Here is an 18131-nt window from a genome sequence, read left to right on the forward strand (position 1 = left end):
TGTCGACAAAAGGAATGAGATTTAGTACATAAAAAAAAAAAAAAAAATTACTGCTCAACTTGCTAATAGGAAAACATTTTCTATTCGTTTTTTTTTTTCGACATAGAGCTACGTTATAAACTGGAAAAAATACATTAGTTTTAAACAAATAAGTAATGCTCACTGAAGATTTCTGTTTTCATCCGCTCCGGTACTATTGTCGCTCGTCAAACATAAAATGAACGGTTTATATTTTTCACTTGTCATTTGTGATAAAATTTTGGCAGTTAATATGACAATAAAATTCCAAATTACAATCAAAATAATTATCGTGTTTTATTAATGTATTACCTTCAATAAATTATCTATAAAGAAAAAATGAAATACATACTCAATAAATTAACTATGGGTGTATACACAGTTACAAAATGGCACTAACTATGTACAATATTATTTACTCTTTTTATATAGGGAATGATTTACATGGAGGAACCGCAGCACAGTCTTAAATAATTATTATTAGGCTAGAAGTAGAAACATTTCAAATAAAAATAAAAAAAGATATACAAAAATTGTCATAAATTACGTATCGTCTTCCACCGTCGATAGTATTGCGCACGGATCCGAAGGACAATGCTGTTCGAATGGTTGCGAGCCAACAAACGCTTCTTCTACGGCGCTCGAGACTTTGTAACGTTTTGGCCGACCTCTTCCTTCGTCCCATACGTTTGACGCGGCCAACTGTTTTCGGCGTCTGGTCAAGTGGTACTGCGACACTGTCGTTTCAGGTCTTTTGTTACGCTTGATTACTAACTTGACGCGTTGTTTACGAGGGAGTACGGATCGATGATGGTTAGAAGGACTGTCTGTATCGGAGTCGTAGTGAAGCTTTTTCAAACGTCGCCTTTGACGACCAACGCTGCCTCTAGGTCGCCCAGGAGTGCCTTTGGGTCGTCCAGGGGTGCCTTTGGGTCGTCCGGGACTGCCTTTGGGTCGTCCGGGGGATCCTCGTGGTCGTCCGGGAGTTCCACGTGGTCGTCCGGGAGTTCTTCGAGGCTGTACTGGAACGCTTTTCAATTCGTCAGCGGCAAGAGTTTCAGAAATGACCAATTTTTTTTGCGGACTCCTCTTTGGGTTAGCATTTTCTACGGCGACTGTCTTTTTGAACGGGCGACCTTTCTTAGGTCCAGGCGTAACCGCCGGACCACCACTCTTCCTTTTTTGTCGTCTTTGGGATGTGGTCGCCGATGCCTGCTGCAACTTAAGTCTTTTACGGCTCTGCTTTTGTACGACTGCAGAAGTCCTCCGTTTTACAGTAGATTTGGTTTTCTCTTCTACTTGATCATCTTCTTCCGAAACATTTTCTGACGCCTGAGCCGGCGCTTTCCTTCGCTTTTCTTTGGGCCAACCGGTCATATTTTGTTTTTTCTTTCTCGAGTATTTGTTGCGTCTTTTCCTCGGATCGATTGAATTTATCGTTGCATTGCAATCGGTTATGTAACAATCGTCTCCCACTCGTCGGGATTTGGCCACTGTAATTGAACGCTGCAAAACTTTCAACAGGTCTTGAGGCAAAGCCTGCAGTAGGTATCTTTTGTCTGCACTTTGCTCATACATGATTTGAGCACACATATTGTTAAGTCCCTTAACGTCAAATGACGTATTCCATTCTTTGTGTTCACACGGAGGCAATACTATACACGGGTTTGAGTTTTCCTCGTCCACGTCGTTATACTGTTGGAATTCCATCGCAAACTCTCGGCGGTTTTTCTCGGCAATCTCTCTGATGGAAGCCAGCTGCTTAGTCTGCATAATGTTGCGTATTCGTTCGTCTCGAACTTTACGTCTTACTACGTCGACGTGCTTAGTGCGCAGTTTGACTTCACCGCTCTTGTCATTCTGTTGAGCGCACAGTTTAGGCGGTGGTGGAGTGCGTCTCCGGGGGCCGCTATGGCGGTTCGCCGATAATCCCGATTTCCTATTACGCTGTCTTTGAGCGTTGTGTGTAATCTCGATCGGAGCGTCCAACACAGGCGGCAAAGGCGATTCTTCTTCGTACGTCAAATTCACCACATCACTCTCATCGACGGTTGTGACTTTAGCTTTAGTAGCTTTTGCGGCCAACGTCGAAGCATGCTGTCTGGGCGACTTCCTTGGACTGATGTCTTTAAGTACGCCAGCCAAATGCTTGTTACGTGCACCCGGAGGTCTTCCCTGTTTTTTCCTGGTTTCAGTATCTTGAACATTATCGGAAACAATTTTTTTACGACGTCCTCTACGAGTTGCCGGGTGCGGTTTCACTTCTTCGTTTTTCTTCGACTGCACCGACGTAGAATTTGCCGAAAGCGCTGACGTTGAAGCGGCTGTAGTTAAACACGGCGCATAGTTAATACTACTCTTCGACACTATACTACCGACATTACTACTGTTAGACATGATTTGTCGTATTTTTCGCAACGATTCCTTGGTGGTTTTTTTTAAGACGTGACCCGTCAATGACTGAGCAGAATAAGCCCAATTGGCTGGCCAGTAACTATGTAAGTATAACGATTCTAGTCGAGGGTGAAGCAACGAGCTGTACCCAGCTAGAAAGCCATAATATTCTCCTTTTTCAGGTTCTTTTTCGAGAATGATTGCACGTTTCACAGGTGTGGTATTATCTTTGAGATCTTCGGCAGAATGTTTCCTCTTGCGAGAGGTCAGGGCAAGTTCACATTCTTGTGTTTTTTCTACTGTCGTATGGACAACAGTAGGGCTGACTTGTTTGACTAAACCATTGCATTTTGTGTTAGCACCAACATTGGATTTAACGGTTTCGACCGCACGATTTCGTGGCGGTCTTCCTCTTGGTCTAGACGGCACCACTTTTGACGCACCACTGGTTTTGCGATCGACATTTGAATTTTCCTTAATCGCTTCCTCATTGCCCTGCAAACATGTAAAATATAATATGTTAATTTGACATTAATTAGGTGTACAATTTAAGTTAGGAAACGACATCAATTTTAGCAATTCATTAAACTTTGTAAATCAAGCTAGAACAAAAAAAATATATAGTAGTAATAAGTAAATAAAAATAGAGTAATAAGCGAACGAATAATTTACTCAATACGAAAACACTTTAGTTCAAATAAACAAAGGGCTATAAGTATTATAGTTACCGTAAAGAGCGTCAAGACATTTTCTATAACGGTTGTACAACATATTATGCAAATAAAGACTAAAACGCAAAGTAACTTTCTGAAGTGTCTACATTACCAATTTTAAATATTTTTTTTTGCTATACAGTTTATTATGTTCCCTATGAGGGCTAAAAGGCTGATTTTTGTTTTTTTAATTCTTTTAAAAGATTTTATATTTTTACTTTTTTCTAATATATCTAACTATTCCGCATCGAAGCTAAAAATTGACAACTGTTTAATAGATACTTCAGAAAATTACTTTGACAAAAGAAAATTTTTATCAAACATTTGCCATAACTAGGAGAAAAAAACTAAAAGTTTTACAACTAGAAAAACTTAATACTTTTTTTAAATATTAATATTGAATTAGCTTGGAGATCAATTTTGTCAAATATTCCCCCTTAAGGGGATTTGGAAAATTAATCTAGTAGCCAATTTTAAGGAGAACAAATATTAAGCTTTTCTAGTTATAATACTTTTTGAGTTATTTTTTTCAGAGTAATGGTGGAAGTTTGATAAAAAATTACTTTTGTAGAAGTAATTTTCCTGGTGTATGTATTGGATAGATTTAAATTTTTTGTTTTCCCATGTGAAGCTTGCTATTTTTTCTACGGGAGCTAATAGGCCGATTTGTGAATTAGCAACTAGATAAATTAGTGAGATTTATTAGAAAAAACTATAAAAAAGTAAGAATATAAATGCTTATAACTGCCGTTTTAAATACATAAATGAAATATTTTAAAAGTATGATTTATTTATTTATTACTGATGTTATTACTATTATATTATACTACGATGGTTACGTAGTCAACATCGGGAGGGCGTTTTATTGAAACTATGTTGTTATATTAAAAATATGTAACCAAAATATTAATTAATTAGTACGTTAACAAGCATGGTTTAAAAATTCAAACAGTTTATTTACACGTCATGTCGACAACTAAAATTCCGTCCAAAAAATTAACCTACTTTAATTTTCAAAAGATCCTCAAATATGTCTGTATGTGAAATTACAAAATAAAATTGACTTAATAATAAAACCGATTGTTTTGTCCTTAAAATCGAGTAATGTTTGTCGATTAAGATGATTTCTTACCAAGAGGAGCTCAATATCTACAACAAGTGTATTATTTTTCAAATAATTTATTATATTGTTCAAAATGTAATATTATTATAAAATAAGGTAGAATAAGGTACATAATATTTATATTGATAAATAGATTAATAATTTTTAAAAAAATGGTTTATCAATATCATGAATAATAAAGTATTAAGAAGGTAAATGATAAAGACAGTGTTCAATGCAAATATTGACATTAACGGTAAATGGAATGATAAAAAAACCTTATCAGAGTTTGTTTTCACTGCAACACAATTATTAATACTAGACGAAAGAGAAAATAATTCTCTTTTTTTTATTACTAATAATGTAGTTGGTTTAGAGTTGATTAATCAAACTATAAGTATAATAATAAATCATACTGACTAGTAAAACAGTTAACAGAATAATATTAGCAAACCGTCGGACCGATGTCATTACCTTGGATACGTACAATACAAGTGCTTACCTTGACATTTGGGCTTACGGCCGTGTTCGCCGCCAGAGCAATCGCGGTACCGTTGTTGGCAAAAACAGTGCTCGTCCGTCTTTTCGACGTCGCGCCGACCGTGTTCGCACTGGTGCTCTTCGAGTGATGGGCCATCTGATACGGTTTGTCGACGACACTATTGTCGTGGCCGTTCACTTTTGAATTTTTCTCGGCGCATTCAATCTGTCCGTCGCGGTCGTGGCCGTTGGCAAGGGGGGACGTGCCGTCGCTGTGAACTTCGCCATTCACCTTGCTTATACTGTTGCCCATACTAGGATAGGTAGACATATTATCATACAATCAACACTGTTCATATTTCGGCCGTGCGCGTTGCCGACACGTTTTAAGCACAACCGGTACATTTTTAGGTACTTACTAATGTTGTGGCCGCCTTCTGCGGCCGCTAAATCGGTCGATCTGCTCGGGCGCTAGCCGGCGGAGCAATACCATCGGCTGACCGTCGCCATTATTGTGAGGCATTTGCGAATCGCGACTACGTTGTGTGTACGTTGTTGCTGCACCACCGCGACGCGACACACCGTCAAATCGTCCGACGGGCCATCGCACGGACGTCCATGTTAGGCGAAAACGACAACGGCAAAAAAAAAAAAAGTAAATTCAAAACAGCCGCAACGCTACACGAATAATAAACAATAATAATAATCGTACGATGCAACGTTAGTATTACCACACACACACATTCAGGACTGGCGGCGGCCGTGCACAACACATAAACAGCTCCGCTCCGTTATTATAATAACAAACAATATCAGCATAACAACACAAGCTGCTGCCGCTGGCCGCTGCTGTGCGGTGCGTACGGTATGCGGTGGCGGTGGTGCGCTGGCGTACACCGGATGTTTGACCGTGGTGGGGGTACGCCATACCGACGCTGGTGGAGGCGGAACGGTCGCGTGGAGGTAAATCGAGGGGGGGGGGAGGAAATGGTTTTCATAACAAAAAAAAAAAAAGAAATAATAATAATAATAACCGCGTTAATCCGTCGCCCGACTCGTCACGAACACAATATTATACTTTTTATTGAATTCAATTTTCAAATTATTAACGTTATTAATTTTTTTTAATTTTTTTTTGGACGAAAAAAATTATCACAGCCGATGTCGCCGATGATTTTATTAAATAATTTAATATGAATTTATTCCAGAAAATTACCGGAGTGCCGCGATGATAACGCTACCGACCTCTGCGATACCGCTTCGGATACCGCGCCGGAGCGGACACTCGGAAAATATTTCAACACGTGGCGGCCATCTTGTCGTTTACCGATCGATATTATGATGTTGTACTTCTCGTGTACAGCTACATAATTATTTCAGGATAAACGAGAAGATGGCGGCGTCCGTCCGTCCGGAAAACCATCGTTTACATTGGGTGTCCTCTATGGTTTTTATGTTACTCTGTGCACAATACCAAATTACATAACATAATAATATTTTATCGGATAGAGCGCGTTGTGGACAGCGGCTGCAATAATAATTTACAGTTTACTTTATCAAATATCAACGCACACTGCCGCATTGCTTGTCATTTTTTTTAATGTTTTGTCGTTGGTAATAATAATAATAATATTACATAAAACCGAAACCAAAATGCCGTAAGTAAAATTATATAAAAGGATAATAATTATATTATATAGCTGTACCTATAGTACCTGTACAGCTAACAGTTGTATTTAGGGATTAATAATTAATATTGCTCGTGCTTATAATAATAATGTAAACTCTTGCTGTTCAAATAATATAGGGTAGATAGTAACCTATCCGATGGTTCGCCAATAGAACTAGTTGAAAGCAGCAGTCGGACGGACAAGAAAAAAAAGAAACACAAACACAAAAGTGATCGGTAAGTGAAACACTTTAAAAACACACTTGTAACAAAAAGCCGTCACAGCGAGGTCAGAGCATGAACGGGTGGGGGAGGTCACAAATCTTTGGGAATATTATAATAACTAAAAGTTATAAAATGTGGACAATGTTTTTTTGAAACTAGTTATGCGAGTAAGACATTATGACGTATCCTTATCGAAAATTGCCTGGACGAATTTTGTTCAGTTTTGATGGCGATAAAGTGATCCAGTCAATTACGTAGAACTTTTCATTCTGAGGGGAATTTTATTTTTATTGCGCTATATTAAAACGTCAGAAATTCGCAAATTTATATGGCTAGTCAAACACCATAGCTCTCTAGGTCAAAACTTGTAGAAGTTATGACGTCATTTTGTGTTTGATCACATGAGTTTAGCTGTTATCAGTCAGTTCCACTTCATACATTTATAACCCTAATAAGAGATTTTCAAAACTATTTTTTGTGGCAAAAATTTTTTTGCAAACATTACATTCATATCTTTTAGTTTGTAGGTTATGTGCATAAGATTTGGCTTTTTTTTTTGGTTTTTCTTTAGTAATAATAAAAAGCTTACAGATTTTTGGTAAAATCTTCAATTTAATTTGCAAACCTTTACTCAAATAAGTAAATTAAAGTTAAAAGTCTCCATCCTTCTAAGGGATAAAGTATTTGATATATTTTTGTTTTATCAGTGTATATATCGATCTTATCAATATTCTTTATGTACTTAATTCCAGATCTGTAGACTTGCCACTTAAAGAAATTAGCCTAGCAGAGTTTAGTTAATATTATTTACTGAGACGGATAAAGTTTATTTTAATAAAATAAAATAGGAGCTCAATCATTCTACCCTTAGTATTAGTCTAATATAATCTGAAAATATACGTCATATGTTAATTCAGCAACCTTTCCTTTCGGAATGCATCAAGTGTGGCCACATTTCATCCCTCTTAGTAAACAGAATTAAAGCTAATAACTTTTTAAAGAATATTTGATTGACATTACACAAAACAAAATTAATTATCTACATTATAATTTTTCTTATGCTATTTGCGTTTAATAACTACGAATATTTGAAATTAGCAAGCATAAAAAATCGAAAAAAGAAAATGGTGAACCCAAGACGACCAAGGAAACAAAAAAGTCGAATGGCAGCAGTGTTCAAAATGGAAAACAAAAGCGACTACCGTCTCCAATTCCACCTGATCAAATCAAAAAGAAAAAACCAGACGAAACGGCGGTATCAGAGGTAATTATAGTAGAAGAAGAAATGAACCTCGAGGAATTGATTAAACAGAAGGTAAGTGAATTGTCTGTAAACAAAAATACAGGCCTAGTTAAATTTATTTATTTATTTTTTTTTTATTTAAAAAAAAACTATGTCAAGTTAAGGGGAATTCTGATTGGTTATTTTTCTTTTTTTTCATCATCATTTTTATCAAAATTAAATGTTAAATGAGCTCTTATTAAATTTATTAACAAATCAAAAATAATAATTAGTGCTATTGGTGCTTAATTAAAGGCAGACTAGCTCAAAAAAAGCGTACATCATACTTAATTAACTTACATTTAAATTTTGATTAGGTCGGTGTTATAAAAAATGTAATTTAGCTGCCAACATTTTTTTTGTTTACCTCCTTTGAGTTAGTAAAAAATATTGGTATTTGGACATTCGTCCTCCTTTAACTACCAGACCGATTTCTTCATAAAGGTTGCCCATAAAAATAAAAATATAAACAATACTGTATCAGCCTGTCATTATCTACTGACCAGTATCTTATATTTCCAATATATTATTCAAAAGTTTTTTTTATTTCAAATTAACCCAAAATGGCGACCTCTGTAAGTTTATATATACATATTAAAGAGGAAAAACTCTTGTTTATTGTTTATAAAAAAAAAAAAATTATCCAAAAAAAAATTTTTTAACCAAACATTATTTTTTCATGCTTAGACTATGCATTATAAATTTCAATGCATTGAATACATAGTTTTGGGAAAAAGCCTTTAAAGTATTTTTAAATTAAAATAAAATAAAGAATTTTTCATTTGAATAGGATTCCATTCCTTAAGGTTAGCCGTAGAAAGAACAAATATATGTATTCGATAGTATTAATTTTCTACTTAATTTACAATTTAACTCGTAGGCATCACTTCAAGCTAGATTTGGAGCATGATGTGTATCGGAAACAGTCATAGGTAAAAAATCTGCTCTTAAAAACAAGAAAAAGTATTTTTTTTACGTTAAAAACATTATTCGGTCACAGGTTTTTGAAATAGTAAGCAAAATGGAATTCCAGAATTCAGCTGTTGAATGCTGGCCAATATTTTTGCTAAAGTATACTCGTACCGTTGTTATTACTTTTGATTTAGTGTAACTTTATTGCTTTGCTAAATTAAACTCGACTGCGATACATTTAATTTAAAAAAAAAACCGAGTAGAACCGTTGCCCTCTTAATACGGTATATACAATAAACGTGAAAGTATATTAACATTTTGTTATAACAATTACTTGAAAGGCTTTTAAGTTAGATAAAGAACTTTTTTTTTAAATATTTATATTTTCTTATTGCCATCTTGTTGCTACTGTTACTGGTATTTTTTACATATCCCTATTTACCGCTCTTTACGTAATGTTCAATTGAACATAAATATAATCCTAAACGGTTATCTAAAATGTTCTGCAGGTCTTCCAAATTCCTCATACTTAACCAAGACTTCTCCGGTGACTAAGTATAGTAAATGTAATTAAGACACTGTTTTGCCGCTCTACTTACAAGCCAATGATTATTCTGTCAGTTCAGTTGTTGAGTCTTTTAAATATATAAATAATTATTGTGTCATAAATCACTTAGATAAAGTCTTTCATGGACTTGTTAATGTATAAATGATAAAAACTGAAGATTTGTCTTCTCTCCCTCTATAACCTATATTTTTAATACTTCTTAAACAAGAGTTGTTTTACTTCTTTGGGGAAATGTATGTAAAAGAAAGTGTAGAAGTGTATGTTTATTAGTATAAGAAGAGCGATGAATCTAAAGTCACCACCGTCCTATAACTTAATTGTCTACCCTTCATAATATCTTCTTTAAAATATTTAATTAAAATTTTAAGTGTAATAATGAATCTAATGTTGTTCTTTGTAAATGATGCAAACTTTTTTAAATTAAATCGAGCATTTCAATTTAAATACTTTTAGAATATTCCTCTCTGGTTTTGGATATATTCTGCAATTGTTAAATTTAAAGACCGGAGACAATATTCTTATGTCAATTTTTTTTATTTACAATCGGATGATAACACTTAATATAATAGAAATTTATTTATAATATTATATATTGTATGTTAGTTTAAAGAATCTTTTTTTCAAATTGGAATAGTTTTAGTTAGGTTTCAAGTTGATTGTAGATGAATTATTCCATTTTAATGAAATGCAAAAAAAAAATGGGTTAGCTCAGGATCTTAAATAAGGATTTTTCATTTGAATAGAATTCTATTCGTTAAGATTAGCCTTAGGATGAACAAATATATATATTTGATGATATTAATTTTCTACTTAAATTACAATTTAACTCGTAGGCATTACTTCAAGCTAGATTGGGAGCATGTGTATCGGAAGCAGACATTGGAGAAAAATCTGCTCTTAAAAACAAGAACAATCTAAAAATGTGCATTGAAACTATTGATTTGATCGATGATGATGATACAGATGAAGAGCACAACGTAAGGAATTCAGTTAAGTAAGTTTTTATCAATGTTTAAATAATAGTTGTCTCTTGAGAGAATTATTGTAAAAAAAGTGGAAGGAAGTCTTTTAGTGACATTGTCCACTTAGACTTTGAATTTTAAAAATAAAAAATTACCAAAATAATAATTCTAGTATGAAAAAAAAAAACAAAAATATTATTTAATGTGCTGAAATATAATTTAGTGATTAGAGCATATTAAAATCGTACAAGTGTTATGGTTCTAAGAGAGATTGGGTATATATGTAGATTGATCTAGTTTTTTTATGTACATGTTTCTTAAAAGCTGTTACTAACATTGTAGTAGTAATGATAGTATTTATACATTTAAAAAAAAAAAAATTTTCTTACAGAAATACTGAAAAACCTACCAGAAAGAGGAGTACAAGTAGAGACCAAACGCGCAGAAAATTAGAAAAATCAAAAAAAGAAAGAGAAAAAGATACAGAACGGGAAAGAACCCGAGAAAAAGAAAGACAAAGAAAAGGAAACCTAACGGAAGATTATAAACGTCGAGAAATACGACGGAATGTCGATGAGACTAAAAGAAAAGAAGATGATTCAAGAAAACGGGAACAAAAACGTCGAGATGATGAACTAAAGGACACAGAAGAAGATAGCAAGAGGCGAAGTGAAGAAGACAAAAGAAGGGAAGAACAAATAAGACATAGGAGAGATTGTATAAGAAGTTCCAATTGTAAGTTTTGTTAAACTGATTTAATCTGTCTTATAAAGTAATTTTAATCGAGTATCGTGTATATTTTTTTTTTTTGTAGCCAACAGAGATCGTGCTAGAAGCCCACCTTGTATGTATGACATTGTATTTCTCTAAAGCTGGCAAATCTGTATTCAGACCTTTTGTGATCACGTTTTTTATATTCCTATAGCTTCTACTAGACATAGAGACAGAGACAGAGATCGTGAACGTGACCGTGACCGTGACCGTTATAGAGATGCTACGAATAGGAGATACAATAGAAACTATGCAAGGAGATCACATAGCCACGACCGACATTCCAGGTTGGCATGAATTCAATTACAATTTACTTACGCTTAATGATTTTGTAGTTAATAACAAACACCGTTTGAAATTTCTATCGATCTAGATCTCATAGAAGAAAAGACAGAGGAGATAAGTATAAAGACAGTTTTTCAGAAGGTCTCAAGCGTGAAAATAAATCTTCCGATTCCGAGTACGTAATATTTAGTCGACGAAAAAAATTAAATTAATTCATTTGTATATTTTTTATGTTGTAGGATCGAAGTAAATATAAACATTGCCGAAGACGAAAACGTAGAAGAAATAATAGAAAAAAGAAGGAAACAAAGGGAAGAATTATTAAAAGTAATATTATTGAGTTTATTTAGTTAACACGTGTGAGATTTAATTTTTTAAAAGAAAATTATTTCTATTAAATAAAATCTGGCTAAAACTAAAGCATTTTCAAAGTGATTTTTTCCCCCCAATAAAGAAAATTATTACTTTATCTATTATAATGTTATAAATATAATGATTTAGCGATTGGAAGCCAACAATAGTAATGTAAACGGTGAAGACTCGGCAAATCCTTCTCCTCGTGAAAGCGATGCGACAGAAACTTCTGCTCAGCTTTCTCCTGAACCTAGGCAGTCTCCCATTAAAAATACTAACGATTCAATGTTTGAAAAAGACCCGGTTAAGGCTGGTAACGTATCAAATACGGAACTGATCAAAGGCAAATGGGACATGTTTGCAGAAGCAGATTCGTATCATGCTACACAACTTGTAATATTTTTTTTTTTTTAGCTTTTGATAATTTTAACATTATCGGCCATTGTAAACGATGTTTATACATTTTTAGACACCGCAACTGAACGGTTTAGCTAATGGAAATAAAAGCGTTCCGGAAAATCCTTCTTTAACAGACAACTGGGATGACGCAGAAGGCTATTATAGGGTGAGAATCGGCGAAACGATGAATTCCAGGTACACAGTGTATGGTTACACGGGTCAAGGAGTGTTTTCCAATGTTGTCCGTGCCAGAGACACGACCAAGAATAACCAAGATGTGGCCGTTAAGATAATACGCAACAACGAAATCATGTAAGAGCACTTAATAATAATGATGCACACTAACGTCGTCTACCGAGGCAGTTAGTTGCGAAAGCAAATAACGTATTATTAAAAAAATACCTATTGACAATGATTTTGTTTTTTAATTAGGCACAAAAGCGGCCTGAAAGAATTGGAAATACTGAAAAGACTTAACGACTCGGATCCTGACGACCGGTATCATTGTGTTCGTTTGTATTGTCATTTTTTCCACAAGCAACATTTGTGCATGGTTTTCGAGCCGCTCAGCATGAATCTCAGAGAGGTAACAAACAGTAGTGTAAATTTTAGAATATATGGTCTTGAATGCGATTTTGCGTTAATTTCAATCGGCTTTATATTTTAGGTGTTGAAAAAATACGGTAAGGATGTAGGACTGCACGTCAAAGCCGTTCGTTCGTATTGTCAACAACTGATGCTGGCGTTAAAACTAATGAAAAAATCCAATATTTTGCACGCCGACATCAAACCCGACAATATTTTGGTAAGACGCGATTGAAATCGATTTTAGTTCTAAGACCACTGATGCAACGGATGTCCAGCATATTAAGGTTTATTTTGGTCAACATCATTGCAGCAAAAATCATGATCATGTTATTGACGTATTATTTGCCCTTTTGGTAATTAGGTATAAATACTACTAAATCGTCCAGTTCAGCTTTGATACAACTTGGGAAATTTTTTAAAATGTGTGGTCTGCAGTTCCTGTGAATCTCGTACTTCTTCTGGTTATAACAGAAAGCATATTTTTTTTTTTTGTAAAATAACGATTATTGATTTTATTATTTTTTTTTTTTATCTGTGAAATGTAGGTGAACGAAAGTAAGCTGGTATTGAAGCTATGCGATTTTGGTTCTGCGTCGCACATTTCCGACAATGAAGTCACGCCGTATTTAGTCAGTCGATTTTACCGTCCGCCCGAAGTCAGTAAGTGAACGTTGTATTTTTTTTTGTCTCTTACGTGTGATTGCTCTAATATCTAATGTTTCTCCTCGACCACAGTTTTAGGTATCCCCTACGATTTTGGACTCGACATGTGGTCTGCCGGCTGCACGATTTATGAACTTTACACGGGCAAAATATTATTTCCAGGCAAAACCAATAATCAAGTAATAATTAATCGACTGAAATTATTTTCATAGATAATAATAGTTTTGAAAAAATAATTGTTTTCGTTTTTTAACCGTTAGATGTTAAAATTGTTTATGGACCTCAAAGGGAAAATGCTCAATAAAACCATTCGCAAAGGTGTATTGAAGGAACAACATTTCGATAGTAATTGCAACTTTTTATATCACGAAGTCGATAAAGTGACTGAGCGTGTAAGTATTTGTTTTACGTTAAAAACATTATTCGGTCACAGGTTTTTGAAAAAGTAAGCAAAATGGAATTCCAGAATTCAGCTGTTGAATGCTGGCCAATATTTTTGCTAAAGTATACTCGTACCGTTGATATTAATTTTGATTTAGTGTAGCTTTATTGCTTTGCTAAATTAAACTCGACTGCGATACATTTAATTTAAAAAAAAAACCGAGTAGAACCGTTGCCCTCTTAATACGGTATATCCAATATACATGAAAGTATATTACAATTTTGTTATAAAAATTATTTGAAAGGCTTTTAAGTTAATTAAAGAACTTTTTTTTTAAATATTTATATTTTCTTATTGCTACTGTTACTGGTTTTTTTTTACAGAACCCTTCTTTCGCTCTTTACGTAATGTTCAATTGAACATAAATATAATCCTAAACGGTTATCTAAAATGTTCTGCAGGTCTTCCAAATTCCTCATACTTAACCAAGACTTCTCCGGTGACTAAGTATAGTAAATGTAATTAAGACACTGTTTTGCCGCTCTACTTACAAGCCAATGATTATTCTGTCAGTTCAGTTGCTGAGTCTTTTAAATATATAAATAATTATTGTGTCATAAATCACTTAGAGAAAGTCTTCCATGGACTTGATAATATATAAATTAAAAAAACTGAAGATTTGTCTTCTCTCCCTCTATAACCTATATTTCCATTCCTTAAGGTTAGCCGTAGAAAGAACAAATATATATATGTATATATATATATATCTGATAGTATTAATTTTCTACTTAATTTACAATTGAACTCGTAGGCATCACTTCAAGCTAGATTTGGAGCATGATGTGTATCGGAAACAGTCATAGGTAAAAAATCTGCTCTTAAAAACAAGAAAAAGTATTTTTTTTACCTAAAATCATTATTCGGTCAGAGGTTTTTGAAAAAGTAAGCAAAATGGAATTCCAGAATTCAGCTGTTGAATACTGGCCAATATTTTTGCTAAAGTATACTCGTACCGTTGTTATTACTTTTGATTTAGTGTAACTTTATTGCTTTGCTAAATTAAACTCGACTGCGTTACATTTAATTTAAAAAAAAACAAAGTAGAACCGTTGCCCTCTTAATACGGTATATCCAATAAACGTGAAAGTATATTAAAATTTTGTTATAACAATTACTTGAAAGGCTTTTAAGTTAGATAAAGAACTTTTTTTTTTTAATATTTATATTTTCTTATTGCCATCTTGTTGCTACTGTTACTGGTATTTTTTACATATCCCTATTTACCGCTCTTTATGTAATGTTCAATTGAACATAAATATTAATCCTCAACGGTGATCTAAAATGTTCTGCAGGTCTCCCAAATTCATTATACTTAACTAAGACTTCTACGGTGACTAAGTATAGGAAATTTATTAAATCACTATTTTGCCATTCTACTTACAAGCCAATGATTATTCTGTCAGTTCAGTTGTTGAGTTTTTTAAATATATAAATAATTATTGTGTCATAAATCACTTAGATAATGTCTTTCATGGACTTTATAATATATAAATGATAAAACCTGAAGATTTGTCTTCTCTCCCCCTATAACCTATATTTTTAAACTTCTTAAATAAGAGTTTTTTTACTTCTTTGGGGAAATGTATGTAAAAGAAATTGTAGAAGTGTATGTTTATTAGTATAAGAAGAGCGATGAATCTAATGTTACCACCGTCCTATAACTCCATTGTCTACCCTTCATAAAATCTTCTTTTAAATATTTAATTAAAATTTTAACTGTATAAATGAATCTAATGTTGTTCTTTGTAAATGATTCAAACATTTTTTAATTAAATCGAGCATATCAATTTAAATACTCCTCTCTGGTTTTGAATATATTTTGCAGTTGTTAAATTTAAAGACCGGAGACAACGTTGTTATGTCATTTTTTTTTAAATAAATTACTATTGATTTAATAAACTGATGATAATTTCTGTTTTCTTGGTCCGATTTCTTTCACAACACTACACTTTATTTTTTTAATTCCTCAATAATCTAATCCGTATAAATATTTTACAATCCGATGATAACACTTAAAAATAATAGAAATTTATTTATAATATAGCGTTAGTTTTTTCTTCAATTTGTTTATGTTACTCTATTAGTGTATACATATTTTTTCTTATATAAACTTGGATTGCAATAAGATTAAATTAATTCATATGTGTGTGTATGTATAGGAATTTTGACTTGTTATTATTAAGTGAAATTAATTACAGTTATAGTAATGACAAGTGATGGCTATACAAAATGGTGGCGCTTTACTCGATTATAAAGTCAACAGTATAATAACAATATACAATATTATAATGTGTTTGTTAACTCTAATGTATGTGTTTAGGAAAAAGTGGTAACCATGTCGGCGATAAACCCTAGTCGCGACTTACACGTTGAAATGTTGGGAAATCAGAAATTACCAGAAGACCAAATTCGTAAGGTGGCCCAGCTGAAAGACCTCTTTGACAAAATGTTGATGTTGGACTCTTCAAAACGCATTGGCATATCTCAGGCTTTGGTACATCCGTTCTTGTCAGAAAAAATTTGATCATTGCGCGTGGGGGGTTTTTTTTTTTTGACAAATTATTTTGATTTTTTGGAGTAAACATATATGTATGTATAATAGATAGTAAGAATAGAATAATAAACATCTTTTTTTTATGAACGGCTAGAGATTTTAAATGTTTAAATTATGGTTTACATTGTAACCTTTACCTACTGTTTTAATTATTATTTTTTGACTTTTTACAGAAAAATGATTATTACAATGTTGATATTGTAGTTCAAACGACATTTGTGTTAACAATAAAGTACTTATTGGAAAAAAATTATGAAAAAGAAACAACAGTTTTTTAAAAATAAATACAGGAAAATCCGGTGAGTTGCTCGGGTTACCGACACAACATACTGTTTAGTGTGTCAACATATAAAAAAAGTAATAATTCTTAAACAAAATTGAATTAGTTCATTAACAATGATAATAAAATTATAAAAAATAAAAACAATGAAAATGTTAGGAATATAAACGGTAAACGATGATACCCAAAGTATCTTTCATTGCCCGAAAGACAAATTTTAATTACATTCTGTTTGGGAAACCTTGATATCTAAAAAAAGTCTAACAAGAAGTGTGAAGCTGTTTAACGCGAACCAAACCATAAACCATAGACTTCCCTTGTATCAATCTTGTATTTGTTTTGTTTTTTAAAAAACAAAAATTGAGTTATTATTTCTTTATAACAGATTAACAGTATTTAATAAATAACCCATCGTTTATATGGTAGAACATTTACTATTTTTTTGAAACCCTTCTATCACTTCAAATTCCATTTTTGAACAAAAATAACTAAGTACTTACTTAAATAACTAATACGTCTTGACTTTTGAGTAAAAGACAAATGAAGGATTAGGTGTATGGATTACATTTTTTTTTTGTTTCGGTGATTTGTATTATCGCATAAACGGTGTGGTCTGTTTAATGTAAGACACTCTTTTTCTTTTAAAGTAATTATTATGAAACATTTTGGATTATTTTGTCTTACAACATAAAATGTTGACAATTTTTAGTATTTTAAAACTTAATTGGTAACCCATTTATTCAACGAGTTGACTGATTTGAGCACAAAATGTGGTACTCAAAACTAGAGAGACTAAAAAATTAAATGTTCTGTCAGTCAACTTGTTAATTGACTTTTTATTTTAAGAATAATTTCCTAAAAATGGTGACTGGTCGATTACCAGTTTTGGATGATTACTTTATTAAGTTAGGTATTGAATTGGCGAGTAGTAGATGAAATGCCTCTGAGTAATGTGTATAGATTAAAATAACACTATTCTCTCTCCAACTAATATATTTTGAATATCACAATTTTTAATTTTAAAATCGGGCATGACTTCGTTTAAGCTATGCTAATAGAATTGTACGAAAATCATTTGAATGACTTTATAAATTAGGACATTTAACGAACGAACAGTGTAGCCATGCATCACAGAAAAATAATTAAAAGGAAATGTTTACGTTCTGGCATCACTGCATTTTTCTTAATATGTCTGATTGTTTCTTCTGTTTATTCCGTGTGTAATATTTTGCGTAGCTTTGATGAAAAACATGTAAGATTTCAAGTTATTAAGGGTTAGTAGTAAATCTATCAGCACACGAGTGTTGTCAACCTAATTTCTTTATTTTAAACGTCCCATTTCGTTTATTTCAAGTAAATTATAACTTAGACAATGACGTGTAGATTATTAATAATATACACGTTGTAAAATACTCGAGTTAAATCCGTTTTATTGATATTTTGTTACCTAGTACTTATTTTTGTCGATGG

At 32.9% G+C, this 18131-nt stretch overlaps 2 protein-coding genes across 5 annotated transcripts; one reads left to right on the top strand and one right to left on the bottom strand.

The window, feature by feature from the left end:
* Window positions 1-65: 65 nt before the first annotated feature.
* On the bottom strand, window positions 66-5561 carry LOC126837461 (uncharacterized). The gene is made up of 3 exons (XM_050571369.1): window positions 5127-5561; window positions 4730-5021; window positions 66-2907 (listed from the first exon to the last, which is right to left on the bottom strand). The coding sequence occupies exons 1-3, from the start codon at window positions 5228-5230 to the stop codon at window positions 562-564; spliced, it is 2742 nt and encodes a 913-aa protein (XP_050427326.1). The 5' UTR covers window positions 5231-5561; the 3' UTR covers window positions 66-561.
* A 283-nt stretch (window positions 5562-5844) lies between these two features.
* Window positions 5845-16599, top strand: LOC126837462 (serine/threonine-protein kinase PRP4 homolog). Of its 4 annotated transcripts, XM_050571370.1 has the most exons (17): window positions 5852-6365; window positions 6515-6613; window positions 7700-7916; window positions 10197-10357; window positions 10717-11060; window positions 11140-11169; window positions 11251-11383; window positions 11470-11556; window positions 11621-11708; window positions 11883-12128; window positions 12205-12446; window positions 12567-12720; window positions 12802-12939; window positions 13268-13382; window positions 13458-13564; window positions 13646-13777; window positions 16148-16599. In XM_050571370.1, exons 1-17 carry the CDS (start codon window positions 6361-6363, stop codon window positions 16349-16351), a joined length of 2502 nt encoding a protein of 833 aa, XP_050427327.1. In that variant the 5' UTR covers window positions 5852-6360; the 3' UTR covers window positions 16352-16599. The 4 variants fall into 4 exon arrangements, 1 of the variants encoding a protein (XP_050427327.1); XR_007685525.1 differs by lacking the exons at window positions 13458-13564; window positions 13646-13777; window positions 16148-16599 and adding an exon at window positions 13084-13183 and having other exon boundaries at window positions 5845-6365; window positions 12802-13006; XR_007685526.1 differs by lacking the exons at window positions 13458-13564; window positions 13646-13777; window positions 16148-16599 and adding an exon at window positions 13084-13183 and having other exon boundaries at window positions 5846-6365.
* Window positions 16600-18131: the final 1532 nt, after the last annotated feature.

This window comes from Adelges cooleyi, unplaced genomic scaffold (assembly GCF_023614345.1).
Source record: "Adelges cooleyi isolate 19-005CV unplaced genomic scaffold, UGA_ACOO_1.1 ACOO_flye_CR_arks_rails_tigmint_CR_PRNA_249, whole genome shotgun sequence".
In the NCBI taxonomy this organism is placed as follows: Eukaryota; Metazoa; Arthropoda; class Insecta; order Hemiptera; family Adelgidae; genus Adelges; species Adelges cooleyi.